Genomic DNA, 19,723 nt, shown 5'->3' with positions numbered 1-19,723 from the left:
TATTTATAAACTGACTTCAACTTAGACTTCATAAAACTCAGATTTGCTCCTATATAGTTTATTAACCCTCCTGTTGTCTTCGGGTCATTTTGACCCGAAGACAACAGGAGGTTAGTCTTATTTTTTTCGTCAAGTTCACATTTGAATTGCTCCAGCAGAAAATTCCATCTGAGTTGTGAACACTGTAGGTCTGATTCAGGACTGTTAGATTTCAAGTTTCTGTATGCAGTTGCAATTAAAAAAATGTTTTATAAGGGCTTGTCCTCGGGTCATGTCAACCCGAGGGCAACAGGAGGGGGGGGAAATTTGAAAAGATATCAGTTTTACGGAGATCAGTGATGCCATTCCATACTGTTTGCCTGTCCAGCTGTGATTTCCTTAGTCTTCCGGTCAGTCTGACCTGAGGCCTGGGTTTGGTTATCTTTATTTCTTTTGTAAAGTTCACATTTGGATTGCTTGAGCCTAAACTTCCCCCTGAGTTGTGCACACCATAGTTCTGATGCAGGACTGTTAGATTAAAGTTTCTGTATGCAGCTGCAATTGAAAAACATATTTTTTAAGGGCTTGTCCTCGGTCGACATGAGCCGAGGACAACAGGAGGGTTAAACCTCTTTTAGTGAAGTTCTGTTGCTATTGCTGAGGACAGGCAGACTTTTTTTCTTTCTTTGTTTTTGTCATCCGAGTCCAAAAGAATGTGAAGCCTGGATGACTTTCTTTTAAGTAACACGAAAAACTCAGTTTTTTTTTTTCCCTTTCCTTCAGAAACTGACTCGTGCACTTGCTCCATTGCATGCTCAGTTTATTGTTGAGCAGAAGCAAAAGCACATTTTTCGTCGTTTTAGACAGCATGTGTGTTTGACTTGACGATTTTGGCACCGCCGTATTAATTCCTGCCCACCGTCCCTGCAGGCGTGCCCACGGAGTTCGTGATCAACACCTGCAACGCCGGCTCTGGCGCTCTGTCAGTCAACATCGACGGCCCTTCCAAGGTGAAGATGGACTGTCGAGAGTGTCCAGAAGGCTACAGGATCACCTACACGCCGATGGCGCCCGGCAACTATCTCATCACCATCAAATACGGCGGGCCACAGCACATAGTGGGCAGCCCCTTCAAAGCCAAAATCACAGGTCTGCACGACAGTCACTCTCCCATCTGATCTGTGGATGACAAATGTCACCATAATGAGACAAATGGTCTGCTGAAAAAAGTGTGACAGTTCTGGAAAGGAAAATAAAACAACAAAAAAAAAATCGTTATGTAATGTGTGTCTGTGCAGCTCTGAGCTCCTATTTGACAATAGGATCTTTGCTGTAGCATTAAAAATGTGATTTAAAAAGAAAATTTAAAAGATTCAAGTTGTGAACGTTTATTTTATCCTCGAGTCGTGATAAATATTTTTTCAGGCCACCTTCTCTCACTTTTGTGAGAACTTCTCCCAGGTGCAGCTGCTCCTGCGCCTTCCTCGTTTTCGCTGTCAATACCCAGTGGGTTATGTAACCGTGTCCGAACCAATACAGTTTTAGATAAGGTTTCTTTTCTCTTTCTCTCTCTCTCTCCGTCTCCCACAGGCGCCCGGCTGTCAGGGGGACACAGCCTCCATGAGACCTCCTCCGTTTTGGTCGAAACTGTCACGAAGACCTCCAAAGTCGGCGGCGCCTACAGCTCGTCTTCCTCCGCCACCTCAGCCAAGCTGACGTGTGACGCCAGCAAGGTGGTTTGTCGCGGAGCGGGGCTGTCCAAGGCTTTGGTCGGGCAGAAAAATAACTTCACTGTTGACTCCAGCAAGGCAGGTGAGGAGAGGATAAATTTAGGAAGTATCGAAAAATTGTCCACACATGCCGAGCGCGAACAATTTCCATCTGCTTGGATGCATTTGCGACCACCGTGATCATTAAAGGTGCCATCCGGGAGCGTTATTCTCTCACTAACACAGTCAGAGGAAAAACACATCAGTACCTGTGTAGTGAAGTTTCGACTTCCTCTACAGGATTTTACAAAATTCAGTTTTGCAAAGAAAACTGAAAAAAAAAAAAATCTGCTTGATGACATCACAAGAGGCGCAAGAACTGAGCTAATCCGTAAACATTATTGTGACTTTAGACAGTTTTCAACCTAGGTTTGCGATTTTAGGAGGATTTGAGCTGCACAAAGTTTAACTTTGCATTTCTGAGCCAGAATTTGACTCAAGTGTTTCTAGGTTTTTCTGAACTGCGTGACGAGTTTTCACATGTTGCTCAAAGTGCTTTGTTGCATCTATTAAAGGTGAAATATTTTTAAAAATCTGCAGATATAGAGGAACAAATTAATCATAATCAGAAGCATTTGCCAATGGGTTTTTGTTTTTGGAAGTGCCGACTGTTTCTTCATTTAATAAGCATTTTCAACAAATTACCGAAACGATAAGTAAACTTACTATAGCTTCTGGCTTTAAGGTTTTAATTTAACCCGAGTTTGACTGCTTTGTAAAAACAGTCAAGCTGGTGGCTTTAAATCTCAAATTTTTTCTCTCTCTCTCTGTCCAGGTACCAACATGCTGATGGTGGGCGTGCACGGACCCTTAGCGCCATGCGAGGAGGTTTATGTCAAACACATGGGCAACAAGCTGTACAACGTCACCTATACCGTCAAGGACAAGGGCAGTTACACCGTTATCGTCAAATGGGGCGACGATAATGTCCCGGGGAGCCCCTACAAAGTGACTGCACCTTGAAAAAAACAAACCAAAAACTGCAAAATACAATCAATTTTTTTCTCCTCCGCTCCTTTCTGATCATCTGCGAAACATCGGTCAAGCTTCTCCGGGTCTTCATGTTCATGCGTGAAGCACAAGGAAAATCTTTGCTTGCAGCTTTCCTGGTGGCTGAATGTCAAATGTGCCAACGTTTTTTTTCTGCTTATTTTACGTACTTCAGAAGTTGAGTAACGCACTCGAAACGTAGCTGTGCATCCACGTTTGCGGGAATGTAGCCGTTACAGACTTCCTCAGAGGGCTTGAGGGAAGGTTGTCTGATAAAACGTTGTCTGTCTCGACTGTTCGGTGCAGACAGGTGACAAAATGCAGATGCTAAGAGACGCCGGAGTTACTGAAGGTATTGACGTGTGATGTTACGTGGTTTTTGTATGGTTTAAGAATGAAAGATTGATGTTTTTGTTGTTGTTATTAACATTTTTTGGTAAGTCTCTGAAGACCTAATAAAGATTTGTTTACTAACTTTCCTGATGAATGCGATTGGAGTTATTGTCCTCATAAAATGTTTTTTGTTTTTTTTTACAGTTTAATGAAACTAGCTGTAAGCATATAATCAGGGCTGCTACTGAAATCACACTCATGGCTCAAAGTTCAAACTAAATCAAGCTGAAGAACTGTGGTAAGACTTGTATGCACTCTGTCCAATCAGACGGAGCTTCTGGTATTTTGCAAAGAGCAACTGGCAAAAACGTGCAAAAAACCCAGACCCTCAAATGCCTGAAAGGTGCTACTTCAAAATACTGATTTGGTATCGACTGAATACATACAAGCTTTTCTACTTTAAAATAAAATGTGAACAATGTTGAAAACCAAGCATCATTCTTTTCTTTTGTCACAATAGGACGCAAGAAAAACCGAGATCGTTTCGTAACAGCTCTGTTCATACAAAAACTGAATTACAAAATGGTCCTCTTATCAACTTGGCAGCATCTGTTTGCAAATGTGCTGGTATTTATTTAAGGGTATCAGAGTAAAGGAGGCTAAGCAGAAACACGCGCCACACTTTTCAGTTTTTGTTTGGTCATTTATCGTTTCTCTCCCACTTACCGATAATGCATGTTCATTTCATTATTACACCTCAAAGACAACGAGACCAATAAATGTGAAAAACGCCGCAGTGTGTGTGTGAAGGGTTTTGCTGAGGGCTGTGTGTGTGGGTGTGTGTGTGTGTGTGTGTGTGTGTGTGTGTGTGTGTGTGTAGCCGCACTCTGCAGGCTGAACTCTGCGTCAGTCGCTGAGCCTCCTGCAGCTCCTCATTCATCTTTAATTCGCCTCCACCACTGGATGCTGCATTATGAACAAGAGCTCACCGAGATTACTTCTCTCGACAGTCTTGATTTATAATCATGTCCAGATGCAATCACAAGATGGCAGCATACTCAAGCTCACATCTGTATATATGCCTAAACACAAATCTCCATCGTTCCTGTTGGAGATGAAGCAGACCGCCGCCACCGCCGCCGCCGCCACCAGCACACAGGGGAGCAGAAACCAGAGGGCAGAGGCCTCCATTGTGTGTAATTAATCCTGTTGGATCACAAGTGAAACAAGTGGTTTACGTTGCAGAGCCCCTCACAAAAGGGGAAGGGACCTGCTGAGGCACAAACCAACCAAGAAGAAGAAGAAGAAGGGTGGAGCAGCTCTGCGTCTCTGTCTGCGTGTGTAATCACTCTATGACCCGCGTGCGTAAGGGTGTGTGTGTGTGTGTGTGTGTGTGTGTGTGTGTGTGCTTCTTTCTGTCCTCTGCGTTGTTTTCAGGCCCGAGTCTCACAGTGAGTCAACCAAGCAGCCCCCGCATGGTGACACACTCCATGGGCACCAGTACCATTCTTCACAGAGAGGAGCCTATAATTAGGTGCTAATTTTCTCTGGTTCCTCTCTGACACGACGCTGGGGGCCATGGTGAGGCAGAAGAGACGGGGAGAGCGTGCCGGGTGCAATCTGACGAACAGAGGCGAAGGCTGCAAACTCCAGCAGACCCATCTGGCCGAGGAGCCGGAGCCGCCTGATGCTGCGTGCACTGAGGATGGAGACCCGGTTAGGGTCAGGGCCCCACCCACATCCTAGTCTGTGCCCACAACCCGTCCTGTTCATCCGCACCGGGACTCAGGCGTCTGTCCACTACAACATGTTCATCTGAATCGTGGAGGATCCAGCTCCTCCCCTTGCAGGCAGCAGCCATCAAGCAGGCAAGATGAAGAGAAAAAAAGGAGAAATGCGGAGGAGGAGGGTGGAGGTGAGGAAGGGAAACAGTGAGAAAGATGGATTACAAGGATTTAAAGAATCCAGATGGAAGAATGGGAAGCACACTCTCACACATCTGAGACGGGCTGAAAAGGGAACCTAAGAATAAATCAATCATTGCCCCAAATCCAGTTAGCACAAAACGGAGAAGGAATCCTATACGAATCAGGGCTTTTCTCTGAAAATCAGCCCAACTCCTCCGAGATGTGTAGTTTATCACTTACAGAACAACATGTCACGGTGAGTTTCTCTCTCTCCTCTTTATCTCAATCATGATAAAATCTATAGCCTCCCAAAAAAACAAACAAACAAAACAACAAGTTCCTTCACACACATCTGCCTCTGGTGACATCACACAGGGCTTCATTCATCAGCTCAAGATAAGGCAAAAAGCATGAAGAAGAAGAAGAAGAAATCAATCATCTTCAGCAAACACAAGAACGAAGCAACGCTAAGTTAATTTAGACTCACATTTCTGCTTTTATTTCGGTGCGCTAATCTAATTGCGTCTCTTTTAAAGCAAAAAGCAGCAGGACGCTACAAGCAGCAAGCATCTTGCTCCTCTCTTTGGTCCACTAAATGGCCCTCCGTCCTCCATTAATTGCACTGCATCAGGAATGACATGCAAGTGAACCGAGACTCACGTTTTCAAGTGGACCAAAGTTTGAATGAGTTTTCCCACTTCAAATAGGAATAGCTCCGGCGTCCCTGCTACGCTCGCCCGGCTGTCATTTTTAACCGAAATGTAATGCGTGCTGAATCTTCCTCGGGATTCCTGTGGGGGGAAAAAAGCAAAAAGCAACACCTTGTAATGCTTCATCATTACAAACTCCAAACTGTGAATTTAAAAGAAGATCCAGTGCATGGCTCAGTTAGTGCTTGGCTAATTTTGTACTTTTTTGGACAAAGAGCTGTAGCTCCAGTGTTCTTCTATGTTTTGCTCTCAGTCATTAATGGTTTCAGCCGAAAACTTAAATAATAATAATAATAATAATAATAATTAAAAAAAAGACACACAGTCAAAACAAAGAGATAAATTGTGGAGAAACGTGTTGAAACAATTGCTCCGTTGTTGTCATGGTTTCCAGGAGAGAAAGTCACAGCTGACATGTTGAGCTCATCAGTGGCTCTTCTGCGTCATTATTTTTAATTAACACCACAATATCAAATCCACACGTATAGACAAACATGCTCCACTTCTGGGCAGGTTTTGTACAAATTCTCCATTTCAGTTATCAAAAATCTTGTTTTCTTGTGGAAGGGAGGCGCAAAACAGAGCAGAGAGTCTCAGTTTTGTAAATAATCAGAGAGTAAACAAGGTCTTAAAACGAGCCCCGGTGTGCATGCACCTCCAACTCAGCTCCAAGCATCGTCATCACTCAAGCAAACACCAGCGGTAAGAAGCAAGAAGAAAAATACGATGTAAAAAATACCACTTGGCAGCCAGAGAGAGAGAGAAGCGGAGGTAAGCCGAGGCATTATGAGTTCAGACTCCAAGCAGTGCAAAATTACGTAACTCTCAAGATTACACAATCGGTGATTAGGGGTGATGAAGATTCATGGAAACAAATCAGATAAAGCTAAAGTTCTGCAGATGCTCATCGTCAGTCACCTTTTGCTTCCGTCATCGGCTGGTCCAAATCAGTCCATGAGTTTGTTGACTTTACTTGTTTTGTTTTTTCCCCAATGATGCGGTTTCTTTTAAAACCGAACAAACTCAAAGCACAAAACGGAGAAGGAATCCTGTACGAACCATTTAAACCCACCGGTCACAACAGTGACCAAGAAAGTAATTTCACTTTCAAGGACTCCAAAAAGCTTACAGATTAAATGTTCAGTTAATGTTCCGGAAATATTGAAAGCTTAGTGTTTGGATAATACTGATGCAGTATCACATGTTCAAAGTAAATTATCACATGACCAGAGCTGTTTTTATCTTCATTGGGCGAAGGAAAACTGCCACCAACCTCCCAAAGAAAAGGGGAGCAATGTATGTTTAAATAAACATACAACAAAGATTTTTGGTGCACGTCATCTTTAAAGTGTCTAGTTATGATATACATCTTTGCACTTGCAAGACTTGGTTTGGTGTGTGAGCATGTTGACGGTCACAATAGTGGCCGGTGGGACAATATTTGACCTCGGTAAGCTTATTTAAATACATACCAAATTCTTCCAGTTCCAAACTTCTTCCTTTTTAAGCGTGGTTCTTGATTTGCTAGACTTAGTGAAGGCCAGACAAAGAATGCAACAATGCAGTTATGAGAAACCAAAGTCACCAAATGGTGAGAAGGAGCCACAGATCTAGCTTTTGATTCCAGGCCTAGGGATCCGGTGTCCTGTAACTTTCAGGTGTATCGCTGGTCCAACACACCTGAATTAAGTGGATGACCTCCTCAGTATACGGTCCAGTTCCCCAGAGTCCTGTTAATCACCTGACTCAGGAATTGAAGCAGAGATGGATGGAAAAGATGCCTGACACCGGCCCTCACACCCTGGAGTTACAGACCCCTGGGCTGTTTATTACTGTATGACAGATGTTCATGATTTTCAATAATATAAATGAAGGCCTCCATTATAGAGGTTCTATTTATGATCTATGTTAATGGAATAACGTAACACTACAACAGACTGAAATTCAATAGAATCATGCCTAAACACTCAAATTTACCTTGGTTTAGAATATTCAGATAGTCAAATTTATACTTTACAGAGCAAATGTTGCACTAAATTAATGCTGTGACAAGATACTTTCAAATAAAGAAACAATGTTCACATATTATGGTCTTTTCTATCGGGACAAAGCACTTTTAGTTCATCTTAGTAAGAACACCATATTATCCCACGGTCACATTGTGACTGATCATAAAACACTTTTTCACACATTTTTCCTCAATTCTTACAATGATTTCCCCTTGATTAGTTCAAAGGGCCATCAACAACATCTGACTTTAAGATTTTCATGTCTGGGAAAAATTTGGGTTTAAATGGGCCAATTAGTTGCTTTCATGATGCCTTAAAACCCAAATACTCACAAAGCTGAGTCAGCATGTCTTATCTTAAAGGTTTTGCACACTGTAAAATCCTGGACTGGATGTTTTTTTTTTTTTTTTTACCTATTTTTTACCTTTTTATTCATCTGTAAATCACCAGATAGCATCTTCAACATGCAAAGCTTCTTCATTTGTCATTGAACTGGTGAGTTATTGAGGACTTTCCGCCTCGCGATGTTTTTGTTTCTTACCCTTCCTTAACCAACATCGTCACGCGCTTTGACCCAAACGCACACACAGTAAGAACTTGGAGACCATATTAGGAGTAACATTGAGTCAAGGCATGCGTCTTTAAGCTTGTGAAGGCTGAGCTCTCGGGGCAAAAAAATCTCATTTTGTCGCTTGCCTCTATCGTGCTGACTGCTGCTCTCCATCCACTCCGCTCCAGCCTTCTCCCTGCCCTCTTTTCCCAGAGATTTAATTTTCCCTCCCAGTCCTCAAATCCCAATCAATCTAAGCTTCTGCAGATGCAGTGCTTTGCATTCCATCTCCACGCTTCCTGGCACCTCAGGCTCTGTCCCGAGGTGTCCGTTTTACCTCTGACCTTTATCTGTCAGTGCAGCCCATCTCTTCAGTCCCTGCAGACCGTGTCGCAGCACGCCGACTTGTCATAAAGGCGATGGGGGGTGCAGGGGAGGGACACTTCCATGACTGAGCAAACAAACGAACGCACAGACTAAATGAATGTTTGCACAAACAAATGGCCGCCCAGCAGGTTAATGAATGGACGTGCAGACAGGGAAGGAGGAGGGATTGCTGCACCAGGATTTCATCTGTTTAATTTCAAGCCCAAAGGCAGGAGGACATAATTGCTTCATGCATAGTTGATACACTGAATAATCAAACAAACACGTTTGATCCTTTATGTTGAAGCACGCTCTTTGGATGCCGCGGGTGAAGTCGGTTTTGCAGTGTCTTGCAAAAAAAAAAAAAAAACAAGAAAAAAAAAATTGTTCATTGCTCTTGAACTCATTCACATTTCTGTTAAAAACGTGAACTCTAATGTGTTTTGTCAGAATATCTTTTGATAAAAGAAGTGTAGTGAGCCACAGATGCAGTCCCTTTCAATCATTTGCTTTCAAAAATGAGGTGATTGTTAAAAAAGAAAAGAGAGAGAAAAAGAGAGCCCTGTGAGTGACTTAATCTCAGCATAAACTCAGCTGTGAAAGCTCCAGAGGTCTGTCAGAGAACGTGAGAGAAAAACAAAGAACAGCAGTTATAAGTCATAAAATCAGTGTTTCTCCACTCCGGTCCTCACGCCCCTTGCCCTGCATGTTTTAGGTGTTTCCCTTCTGCCACACACCTGCACTGAATATTTGGGGTGATTAACAGACCTCTGCAAGCACTGCCTTAGAGTAATGTCCGATCCATAATAATGAAAAAAAAGAAGATATAAAAGTACCGCACAGCTGCAACTGTACCGAGACAGCTGAGTCTACCGCATAGCTAACAGGAAAGCCCCGTCAGAGACGTCAACAGGGCCAGTGTAACTTTAACTGAGCTGAAGAAATTCACAGCTCTGGCAGAAGAATCTGACAACTGGACAACAATTAGCGCCGATCTTCAGAATCCTGGTTTTGCAGGTTGGCAAAAAGGAAGGTATTTTTCCTGAATGAGTTTTTCTTCTATGGCGCTTCATCAGGTCCAGATGATCCCAAAGTGCTTCACGGTACATTCAGGCATTCACACACGCACGCACACGCACACGCACACGCGCATGCACACGCACACACACACACACACACACACACACACACACACACACACACACACACACACACACACACACACACACACAGACGCTGATGGTGACAAGCTACTGGAATGTAGCCACTGTAGTAGCTTGTGGTTGTGCCCTGTGGCTACACTCCAGTAGCACAATCCAGCAACATCACTGGACCCTCTGACCAACACCAGCAGGCAAGGAGGGTGAACTGTCTTGCCCAAGGGCACAACGACTGAGGCAGACCGAATGGAGGTCAAACCAGACGCCCACCGATTGCGGGACGAACTCCCACCACCGGACGGTAGGAGCCCTCGATGAAACGAGACCCGTTCATTGAAGTTTCGTACAAGTCCCATGTAGGGACCACAGGAAGCGCGAAAAGACAAGATCAAAACTGAAAAGTAAAACTTGCACATGACTTTGGAAAAGTGATCCTCAAGGGTTGAAGGAAAAGTCATTCTATCCTGACGCTTTTCTTCCGGAGGGACAGGAAAGCTGATCACGGCTGAGGCATATAGATGATACATGAGAAAAAGATTTTTGCTAGAGGTTGTGAAAGACTTGAGGCTGGGACAGAGGTCCACCTTCCAGCAGCAGGTCAATAAACCCAAATGGAGAAAAAAAAAAGGGTTGTAATTGTCTTTGCGAGGCACCGTCAGCGTTTCAGTGTCTGCTTGTTAACGATTCATGACCAGATTCTCGTGGGATGAGGAGGACACGCTCAGTCCTGCGTTTGAAACAGGAACCAATGTTTGTTTCATTCATACAGAATAAGGATGAAATATTCATCATGGTGTTGCTCCACTGTGCTTTACTCCGTGTCTCTTACCTCTCTTGTACAAAATCTTGATTAAAGATCAATTGGCTCCCCTTGTGCTTGGGGGAGCAACCCACCCTCCTCCCCCCCCCAAAAAAACAATGCAAATGGATGAAAAGGTGTGTGTGTGTGTGTCAGGCTTTGGCAGACTGTGTTCATGCAGCATGCAGACGCACCATGCGTGAAGCAGATCCGGTGCACCTCACACACCCGTTTGCTAAACACGCTGCACTATAGAGAGGGACGGATTTCAGTTGATGGAAGACTGGAACGAGAGATGCATGCCAAAGACCCTCACTGCCTCCCCACCCTCCGACCCCCTGCACAGCATTTTTCACACGAGCAGCAGTAAGTGTGCAGACAAGCACTAGATTAGACTCTTTCCTCTCCCCCGCCTCCCTACAGAGACACACACACACACATAAAATCTTGACCCAGGCAGACGTATGAAAAGGAACAGCGTGATGTGAAATGGTTTGGCTTCATGTGGGTCTGTGACTACACAGCAGCAGCAGCAGCAGCAGCAGCATCAGTCTGCGGCAGGAGAAGAGAAAGCTGTCCTTCTGTGTGAGGGAAGGTGTGCTTGCACTTCCTTTGTGGAGCGGGCAGGGACGAGTCAGGGGCAAAGTCCCCCACATCTCCGTCTCTAATTGGAGCGCGTCCCTCTGCCCTGTCCCTGTCGCACCGCGGCGAGGAGGCAGGATGCCGCTCTAATGCACGGGGCCCCCCCTGTGGCATGTCTCTTCAGGATGTGCCGGCCTGACGGCAGCGCACGCTGAGGGTCCAGACTACAGATTAGAGGCAAATCAGTAGATTTGTTTGTCCCCGTCTGAAGCAGGGCAGGACGTTCAAGGAGAGAGAAACAGAGAGAGAGAGAGAAAGAGAGAGGCCATATTCTGTGATGGAGGGCGGCAGATGTGTGTTAGTGTGACTGATGTGTTCCGGGTGAGCGGGCACCGCTGGGTCACAGACACCTGGAGGAGGGAACATTAGGCCGTCCTGACACACCGGGCATACCGATGCTGTGTTTGTTTTGATCGATGATCGAGCGGCGGAGCCAAAGGCAGCTCACTTTTGCGGTAACACCTTTGGAGAAGATTTAGGGGTGGGTGGGAGATAACGACGTTGTAATTACCGGCGCTAAATCGGAACTGTAGGTACTCAATGAGCTATAAACAAGGTTGCTTCTGCAGCCCTTGGGGTAATTGTTTCAGGAGCCCGCAACAGTTTGGTCCGGCGCTGGTGAAATTGGAAAAGGGTGGTATCCTGTAATTTTTCAGACCACTGAAGCGTGACCTGTGTGGTGGCTGGAAACTCAAGCCGATTTCAAATGGAGGCATAACTCTTTTTTTTTTGTCCTTCTTCTTTTTTCTTTTTGTTTCCTCCTGCTCTAAGACTCTAAGCTCTCGGTCAGCTCTTAACCCGGCGAGATGACACGGTGTGTGTGGAGCCCCGTGGCTCATTGGGTAACCACCTGCACTGCATTTTTTTTTTTTTTTTACATTTCACCGTGTCAGCCAATTCCTATTAGAGCACATTAATGCAGTCACAGCCACAAAGCCTCGTGCAAACTGTTGTGTTAGATCATGTGCACAGGTGGTTGAATCTGCAGCACAAATAGCGTACAGGAACACAAGCCCATTTTGATGCAGCCTCGCAAAAAAAAAAAAAAAAGAGTGAGAGAGAGAAAGAGAGAAGGAGCCGATGTTCATATTAGCATAATGGGATTCAGCGCACACTCACAGAAACTCACTTAATTCATCACCGCGTCGGGCAGGGGCCAAATAATGCTGCGGCCCCTTGAGCTTCCAAAGGGCGACGCGATTCCAAATGTTCCCGCGGAGCCGCGCGGCTGAACGCCTGGACGGACACGCTGGACGTGAAATGCTGAATGTTGATGAAAGCGTGCTGGTTGCTTTCCTCGGAGTTTCAGCTGCACCAACTGGGCACTGAGCCAACGACAGTGAACGGGGCCACTGCAAATGTTTCCATCAGCCGCTACATGAAAATACGGAGCCGCCAACGTCACTGCCGTCTGTCTGCGAGAGACACGAAGCGGCTATAGATTAAAAACACCCACGGCGAAGGGCATGCAGACACAAACGATTCCACGTTGATCCCATTAAAACGCACGCATTACATTACACATTACATCAAATCTCCAAAGTAGGCACCTCCGGATATCATATCACATTACTCTATGTGTCCAGGCCACGCTAGTTCTCAGTTTAATTAAACTCTTTTCCAAATATGCAGATAGAAAAACAGTAACTTGCAGGTTCCCCTTCCCATGCGGCAACGTTTCACCGACTTCTCACAAAAGTTTCACATTCGACACACATTAGAGACATCGTCACTCAGAAGAGCGAAGATTGTTGCGCTCAAGATTGGAGGACAAATCTGGCCGCAGAAGCTCTCGTCTCCGTCTGCCGCTAATCTTTTTAATGAAGCTAAAGCTCTACGCCATATCTGGGATACTATAATCGCCGCACTAAATAACACACAGTGACATTTATACAGCATATATGAGACGATGCTGTGCTAATAACAGTCGGTAAAGGGAGAGGAGAGCATAACAGGCGTGTTAAATACATTTTTCCTGCACTTTAATGCGATGATTTTTAACAATTTTCCATGAAAGCAGTTTTATTGCCGTGTTTACAAACATGGTTGATGTTAATTTGGGTTTAATGCGCAGTCTGGGCCTGAACTTAGCAGGAAACACTGATGACGCTGTTTTCACGGTTCTCCCTAAAACCAAGCAGCAAATGTTGGATTTTTATACAAGTTGTTTTAGTTTTTTTTTTAGCATGGCTACAATAACTGCAATACCTTTGGCTTCTATTGACTTTCTCTTGTGAAACTTTCTCCCAACAGCACATCACGTCTGCCTGACCTGCAGTCACCTCGGTCCCGCGAGGAGCCGATGTCGTCTGACAAGGTGACGTTCTCTGGCCTACGAGAATGTCGGACGCAGAGTATGGGTGAGTGGTCAAGAAGATTAGCTTTGATCAACTTTTCCTAAGAGTTTCTGCCGTCTTTTTCAAAAGCATCAGAATTTCCGAGAAAGATGGGAAAACAAATTACGGGCATGCTTCCTGTTTGTTGACTACAAAGACACTTCATGCTTGTTGTTAGTAACAAAAAGTGCAGTTTCATTTTGGACAAATACTTCGATATAATTTAAGGTTTTATTTGATAAGCCGTCATAAAGAAGAGCAGAACTTTGTTGGGGAAGAGAAATTATAAATTTCCCCCCCACAAGTACAAAAGAGACTCATGGTAACCTTGGAGGAGCTGCAGAGATTCACAGTCCAGGTAGTGGATACTAATACTAACAGTATCAACTATGTGTTAATACTAGCAATATTAGCACAACTAATATTATGCTAATATTGCTAATAGTAGCACAACAATATTAGCTAATATAATGTTAGCACAGTGTACTAATATTGCCTTTACAAAGGACTGGAATTCATTCAAAAATAATAAAAGAAAACAAAATAAGATCAAATAAATACATCAATAAATAAAGTCAGATAAATAAATAACTGATGTCCTTTTGAAGCTTGACATAAGCCATGTTGGACAGACCCAGTAAACATGTGACCCATGTTGCCCTGGTCAGATGAGTCCAATTAAATTCAACTTCATGGTCTCAATACACAAAGGCATCGGTTGTGCAGAACCCCGGTATTCTGTTGCTTCCATGCAAATCCCAATGCATTTGCATCGAAGTCAAGGTTTCACAGGGAGTCAGCGCTCATGCAGGGTTCTGGGTTCGTTTGCAGACTTTCCGGTTGCTACATCTGCACCAGCGTCCCTCTGGAAGATGAGAACGGTTTAATGGAATGACCTTCTGGTTTTCATTACTGATGATCCAGGCTGCTTTGCGCTTCAGGAGCAAGTCGGGGAGTCGTTGATCCTCCTTATTTTGGGTCGATTCAGTCAGCGACAAAACTCCGAATGGGCTAAACTGTGACAATACCTACCGATTCAGAGACTCCATTCGTTGTGCACGTGTGCAAAACAAACAAACAAACAAAAAAAGCTAGTCCTGTCAAAGCTGGATGAACTGCTGATAAAATAAAGTTAAAAAAATGTTTGCAACTGTGCAGAAGACCTTATATGTTCATAAACCGTACCGATATTTACAGAGTTCTATTATAGAGAGCTTTACACTACTTTTCTAACACCGTCTCGATATTCAGTTAGGGAGTTGTGTAAAATCCCCCTTTGGATCTTAGTGGCAGTGCCAAGAAACCATAAGTGGTGCACGAGCTTCGTTGTCCTAATTGGCTCCAGCGGCTGCCTCTGTCATGGTGTAAAAGTTATGAGACCAGACTCTTTGCCCATTTCCCTTTTTTTATTATTTATCTTTGGTTTACTCTTTTAGAAAGAAATGTTTCTTTTCTCAAACCTCTATTTTAAAATTCAGCCCCGAGAGCTCCATCTAAACAAACCGGCTTGGGAAGAAAAAAAAAGAAAATTACACTTAGTGGATGGCAGTTTCTCTTGAAAAGAAATGAGTGAAATTGTCTCCAAGAGGCAGATTAAGGTGACCTATAAGAGACGTTTTAAGGTCTCTGTTTAAGATCTTTTGAGGATCCATCTTTTCTTTCTTTCTTTTTTTTTGCACATCTCGCAGATGGCTGATGAGATGGGGATCTTAGTAATTTGGATTCCACTTAAGTTCCGTGTCATGTTCCAGAATTGATTGCTGCAGATGAAAAAAAAAAGGAAACTGGACTGTTTGTGTAAGAGACCAGCTGTAGGTGAGAGCGGCACGTTAAATCAGTCGATACAAACGGAGAGCAGGATGTTGCAGGACACGAGGAAGATTTTTACGGCTTGATTTTAATTCTCCGAAAAATGTCTTTGAATCTTTAGTTAAGCTTTTCTTTTCTTTTCTTTTTTTTTTTAGCTGCATATTATACATTTTCCTGACATTCAGAAAACACCTTTCATAATCCATCCTCCCTTTCCGCTCGCTGGCTATCTTTTTGCATCACCGGGAGCTCATAAATATTGGCTGTTGTTTCCCCGGGAGGAAAAGAATCAAAACAAAATAAAAACAGAAAAACATCAAGGGTAAATCTGATATTTTTTTTTTCTGCTCATCTTTCTTTCAAAACTATCACAGAAAAAAAAATAAAATTAAGAAGTTTCTGTCTGCCCCAAAGCTTCAATCTGTTCTCCAGATAAACCCGTTCACATCTACCTCTCTTAATCAGGAGAAAAGCAACTTCCTTTCACTTCTTCGGCATGGTGGTTGGGATTTGTTCTCCTCTGGCCTGCAGCAGCAGCAGCAGCAGCAGCAGCAGCCAGACACATCAGACTGCAGCAGCAGCACACTTTTGTGTCCTGACACATTTCTGTCACAGACACAATTAATGCCTAAAGCGATGCTTTGTGGAGCCGGACCACACAGGGCGCTCGCTCTTCCCCCACATGGACACGATGCAAGTACAGGTTCGCCCGTTGTCCTTCCCTGGACCACTTTCACGAGCTACAGCAGCCGTGCACAAGCCTAAATGTTGCGTTACCTCAAAGCATTGTGGGGCTATTTTGTGGTAAACCATAGAAACGAGTGCATGATTATGCAGTGGACGGAAATTATGGCTGAAAGCGTTTTTTTTGTTGTTTGTTATTTTATATGAATTAAAATCTGAACTGTGTGGTGTGCATTTGCATTCAGACCCCATTTTCTCTGAAGGTTTTAAAGACAATCCAGTCTGAATGATTGCCTTTTGAAGTTTACTAATTAGGGACTGAGATCAACATGCATTCCTGTTATGATAACAAACTTTGCTGGATGATCATTCGACCCAGAAGTTATTGCGATAAACGATAATAACGTTGTTTTACATGCACCACGTTGCACTTTCAAGCAATATAATGTGAAGAGCAGAATAACGATGCGTGGATAAAATGAGACCAAACTTTAAAGCTCCATGTGTGGCACTTCATTTTAAATCCACCATTTTAGAGGCAGAGCACGGTGGTGGCAGCATTATTCTCTGTGGATGCTTTCGTTCAGCAGGAATGAGAAGATGGTTAATAGGTGAAGAGCTGCTGTCTGAATACAGCCAGAACAGAGATTCCATCTATTGTTTTAGATCAAAGAATATTCATGTCTTAGAATGGCCTAGTCAAAGTCGAGACCTAAATGTTTTGGGGATTTTTTTTTTCTTCTGAAAGGTTCTGCTGTGCAGTGGTTTTTGCAACAACAATTTTACAGCTTCACAAAAAGTGATTTTCTGTTTAAAGACCCCAGATGACTTTATTCCACACTTCAGGTTTTGCAGCGTGTCGATTCTTCGGTTACAGACATTTAAATAACTTTTTTTCCCTTTATTTTAGCTCAACATGGGAGGGGTTATGCGAGAGCTTACAATCACACTGTTATTCCCAGTGCGTCCTGTTAGGCTAAACACTTCAAATCCGTCATAAAAGGCATAATTAATCTGGTTCACTTGAATGGGATAATGAACCCTGTGTAATTCGCTTTACATGGAGGTGATTGGCAGCCTGTCTCCGAGTCTCTCGGTGAGTTTTAGGAGGAGGCAGAAAAGAGCGCGATGGGGATCACATGGTCGCTGATGCACGCGCGCCCTGGCGAGCACGTGCCGCCTCTGTGCAATTTGGTTTCGTCTGTTGTGATCCGGTCCCAGCTGTGTCTCATTAACGGCTGTCATTTTAATCCTCTTAGTCAAAGTCCCATAATTTTGTCCCTCAACAAAAACAACACAAGCAACAGGGCGACGGCGGAGGACCCGGGCTTCAGGAGGGGGGAGTCAGGGCGAGGCTGCACCCAGACAGATGTTATGTAAAACGACTCTTTGAACTGTTTGATGATGAGAAGCTACAGTTAATCTGACTTGCACTGTGCAGATTTCTAGGAAAAGCGTGGATTTCTGTCGGTCGTGGCTTTGCTTTGCTCATCCGCGCGTCCTCCTGGGACGATGACGAGCAGTTTGGTTAAACTGCACAACCTGCATCATTCCCCCGCCTCTCCTCCGTTGCCCTGGGCAGCGTTTAAAAAGAAAAAGAAAAAAATAAGGGCGGTGTGTGAGCGCCATACAAAAAAATTATAACCCATTTATTAGTTGGCTGGGTCCTGAAAAAAAAAAAAAAGAGAGAAGTTATGTACTGCATTTATGCATGTACAGTCAGGGAGGAGACCAGGCTGTCAGTCGCGCAGCCTGGTCATCATGGGGTCAGGCTCAGCTTATCCTTCCCTGTTCAGCCGGACTCTCTGAACAGAGGAGGGCATTCCTGTGGACGTCGGCGTCGTTGAGGCAGCCGTGAAACGAAGAAGGGAAACAGAGGAGCTGTTAACGTGGGGGAACCACACGGGGCGAACCCCAAAATCAACCCCGGGGTTGATTTTGGGGTTCGCCCCGTGTGAATTCGGTTGACAACCTACGACCGATTCACAGTCTGCCTCTCTGTGGCCGAGCGATTCTCTGTCCTCCATCCATACGATGGAAAGTATTTTCTTCTCTTTCCTCACACTGACAGCTGGTGTGTGTTCGCCACCAACAACACTTCAGCTCAGACCAGCTCTATGTATAGAACCCTCTCGTTGCAAACAGCTATTTTAGCACCTCCTGCAAGCTAAGAATACACATGCAACATTCTGATGCACTTTATGCCTTATGCAAATGCTTCTTCCTTTGTTTGCAAATGAGATTCGGGAGTGCTGCAATGCAGTTTCTTTCAAAAAAACAAAGAAAGAAATAACAGAAACGCTTGGTTTTCTTAGCGACCAGCAACCCAACAGGATTGTCCAAATGTCAAGCCGTCCCCCTGAGAAGAATCGTGATGTTCACGGAGGTTGTGGTTACGTTTAATTGTGACATTTATGAGATATAAGAGAGCAACATTTGTTCTCCCCTTCCCTCTGTGCCAGGTCTGGCCAGCCGGGGGATTCTTTTTGTTCCATGAGAGCGAGTCGTCCATTAATTGTGAGTATAACCGGTGAATCGATCTGTCAGGTGGTATTTTCCCAAGCTGCAAATTAGTTTCCCTGGAAGCTGTTGGACTACGTCGGAGAGAGCTGCGGCGTGTCTGCACCCCGGGTATGGTAATTCCACACTGTGTTGCCACGGCTTCCCATGATGACTATAAAGTTCAAATAAACACATTGCAATTACCATCTTTTTTCCCCCCCCTTATGCTCAGTGCACGGGCGCCTTCAGTGACTACCTCCACCAGGAGCTGGGACAAGCCTCACTGCCTCACTTCGCCTCGGTGTCATCCCGGGCTGCAAAACAAGATTAAATTGGTTCTGCTCAACTATTTGCTGTCAGGTAAAAGTGAACGGTTCAGCTTCAAAGCAAGAAGCCACTCAGCGGCCAAACAAACACTTGGGGATTGTGGAATATGTGGAAACACGTAAACGTTTTGCAAATACATAAAGCCGTCATACCTCCTGGATTTTTTCTTTCCCCTCATTTTCTCAAGTTGGAACCATATATTTATAGTGTTTTATTGGGATTTTATCTGACAGGGCAAAACAACGAAGCGATAATAGGCGTTTTGTCTCTGCCAAATTTTTGGCAGATGCCTCAAATTTGGATATTTTCAGCCGAGTCTAGGTCGAGACTTTGACTAGGCCATTAGTTTTGCTGATTTGATAACTTCTGAAATGTTGGTTGCATTTGATGTCATCTAGAGGAGTCACACTTTTCAGATTTGTATACATTTAATTTACAATCGTACATTTAATTTGTACTCTACTCTGCTGGTCTATCAATCACTTAGAATGAAAAAAATAAATAAAATAAAACACACTGCAAGAACTAATTTGCGCGGCACGGTATACTGATGCTGAATTTGAAACAAATCTTTAGAAATCCTAAAATAAAATAAATCTTTCAAAAAAAAAAAAGTCCAAACACTAGAGATGCTACTACTACTACGTTGAAATCGGTGCGCAAACATGCGCATGCTAAAGCCCTCAGACCACACAGTCAAGCATTAGCCTAGCGTCAGAAGTCTGTCATTTCTTCTTTGGAGGATGTTAAAGCTTGGGCCGGATTTGCGACCTTTGTTGTGACTGTGAGGCGTGTTTCTCCCTCTTTGGAGAAGATGATTAATTTCTGTTATTTACATTAGCGCCCCGAAG

The 19,723-nt window shown here is 44.1% G+C and overlaps 1 protein-coding gene across 2 annotated transcripts in view; it reads left to right on the top strand.

Annotated features, from left to right (window-relative positions):
* The window catches only part of LOC129358499 (filamin-C-like), a 28,623-nt gene extending 25,406 nt beyond the window's left edge, over positions 1–3,217 (top strand). For both annotated transcript variants that reach the window (XM_055027595.1, XM_055027603.1), the window contains 3 exons: positions 910–1,128; positions 1,570–1,791; positions 2,524–3,217. In XM_055027595.1, the coding sequence (XP_054883570.1) occupies positions 910–1,128; positions 1,570–1,791; positions 2,524–2,711 (629 nt within the window). In that variant the 3' untranslated portion in view covers positions 2,712–3,217. The remainder of the gene's footprint in view (positions 1–909; positions 1,129–1,569; positions 1,792–2,523) is intronic.
* The last annotated feature ends 16,506 nt before the right edge of the window (positions 3,218–19,723 follow it).

Source organism: Poeciliopsis prolifica, unplaced genomic scaffold (genome assembly GCF_027474105.1).
Source record: "Poeciliopsis prolifica strain line A6 unplaced genomic scaffold, Auburn_PproV2 SCAFFOLD001, whole genome shotgun sequence".
Lineage (NCBI taxonomy): Eukaryota > Metazoa > Chordata > Actinopteri > Cyprinodontiformes > Poeciliidae > Poeciliopsis > Poeciliopsis prolifica.
The sequence above is the reverse complement of the archived record's forward strand: the minus strand, read 5'-3'. Positions and strand labels throughout refer to the sequence as shown.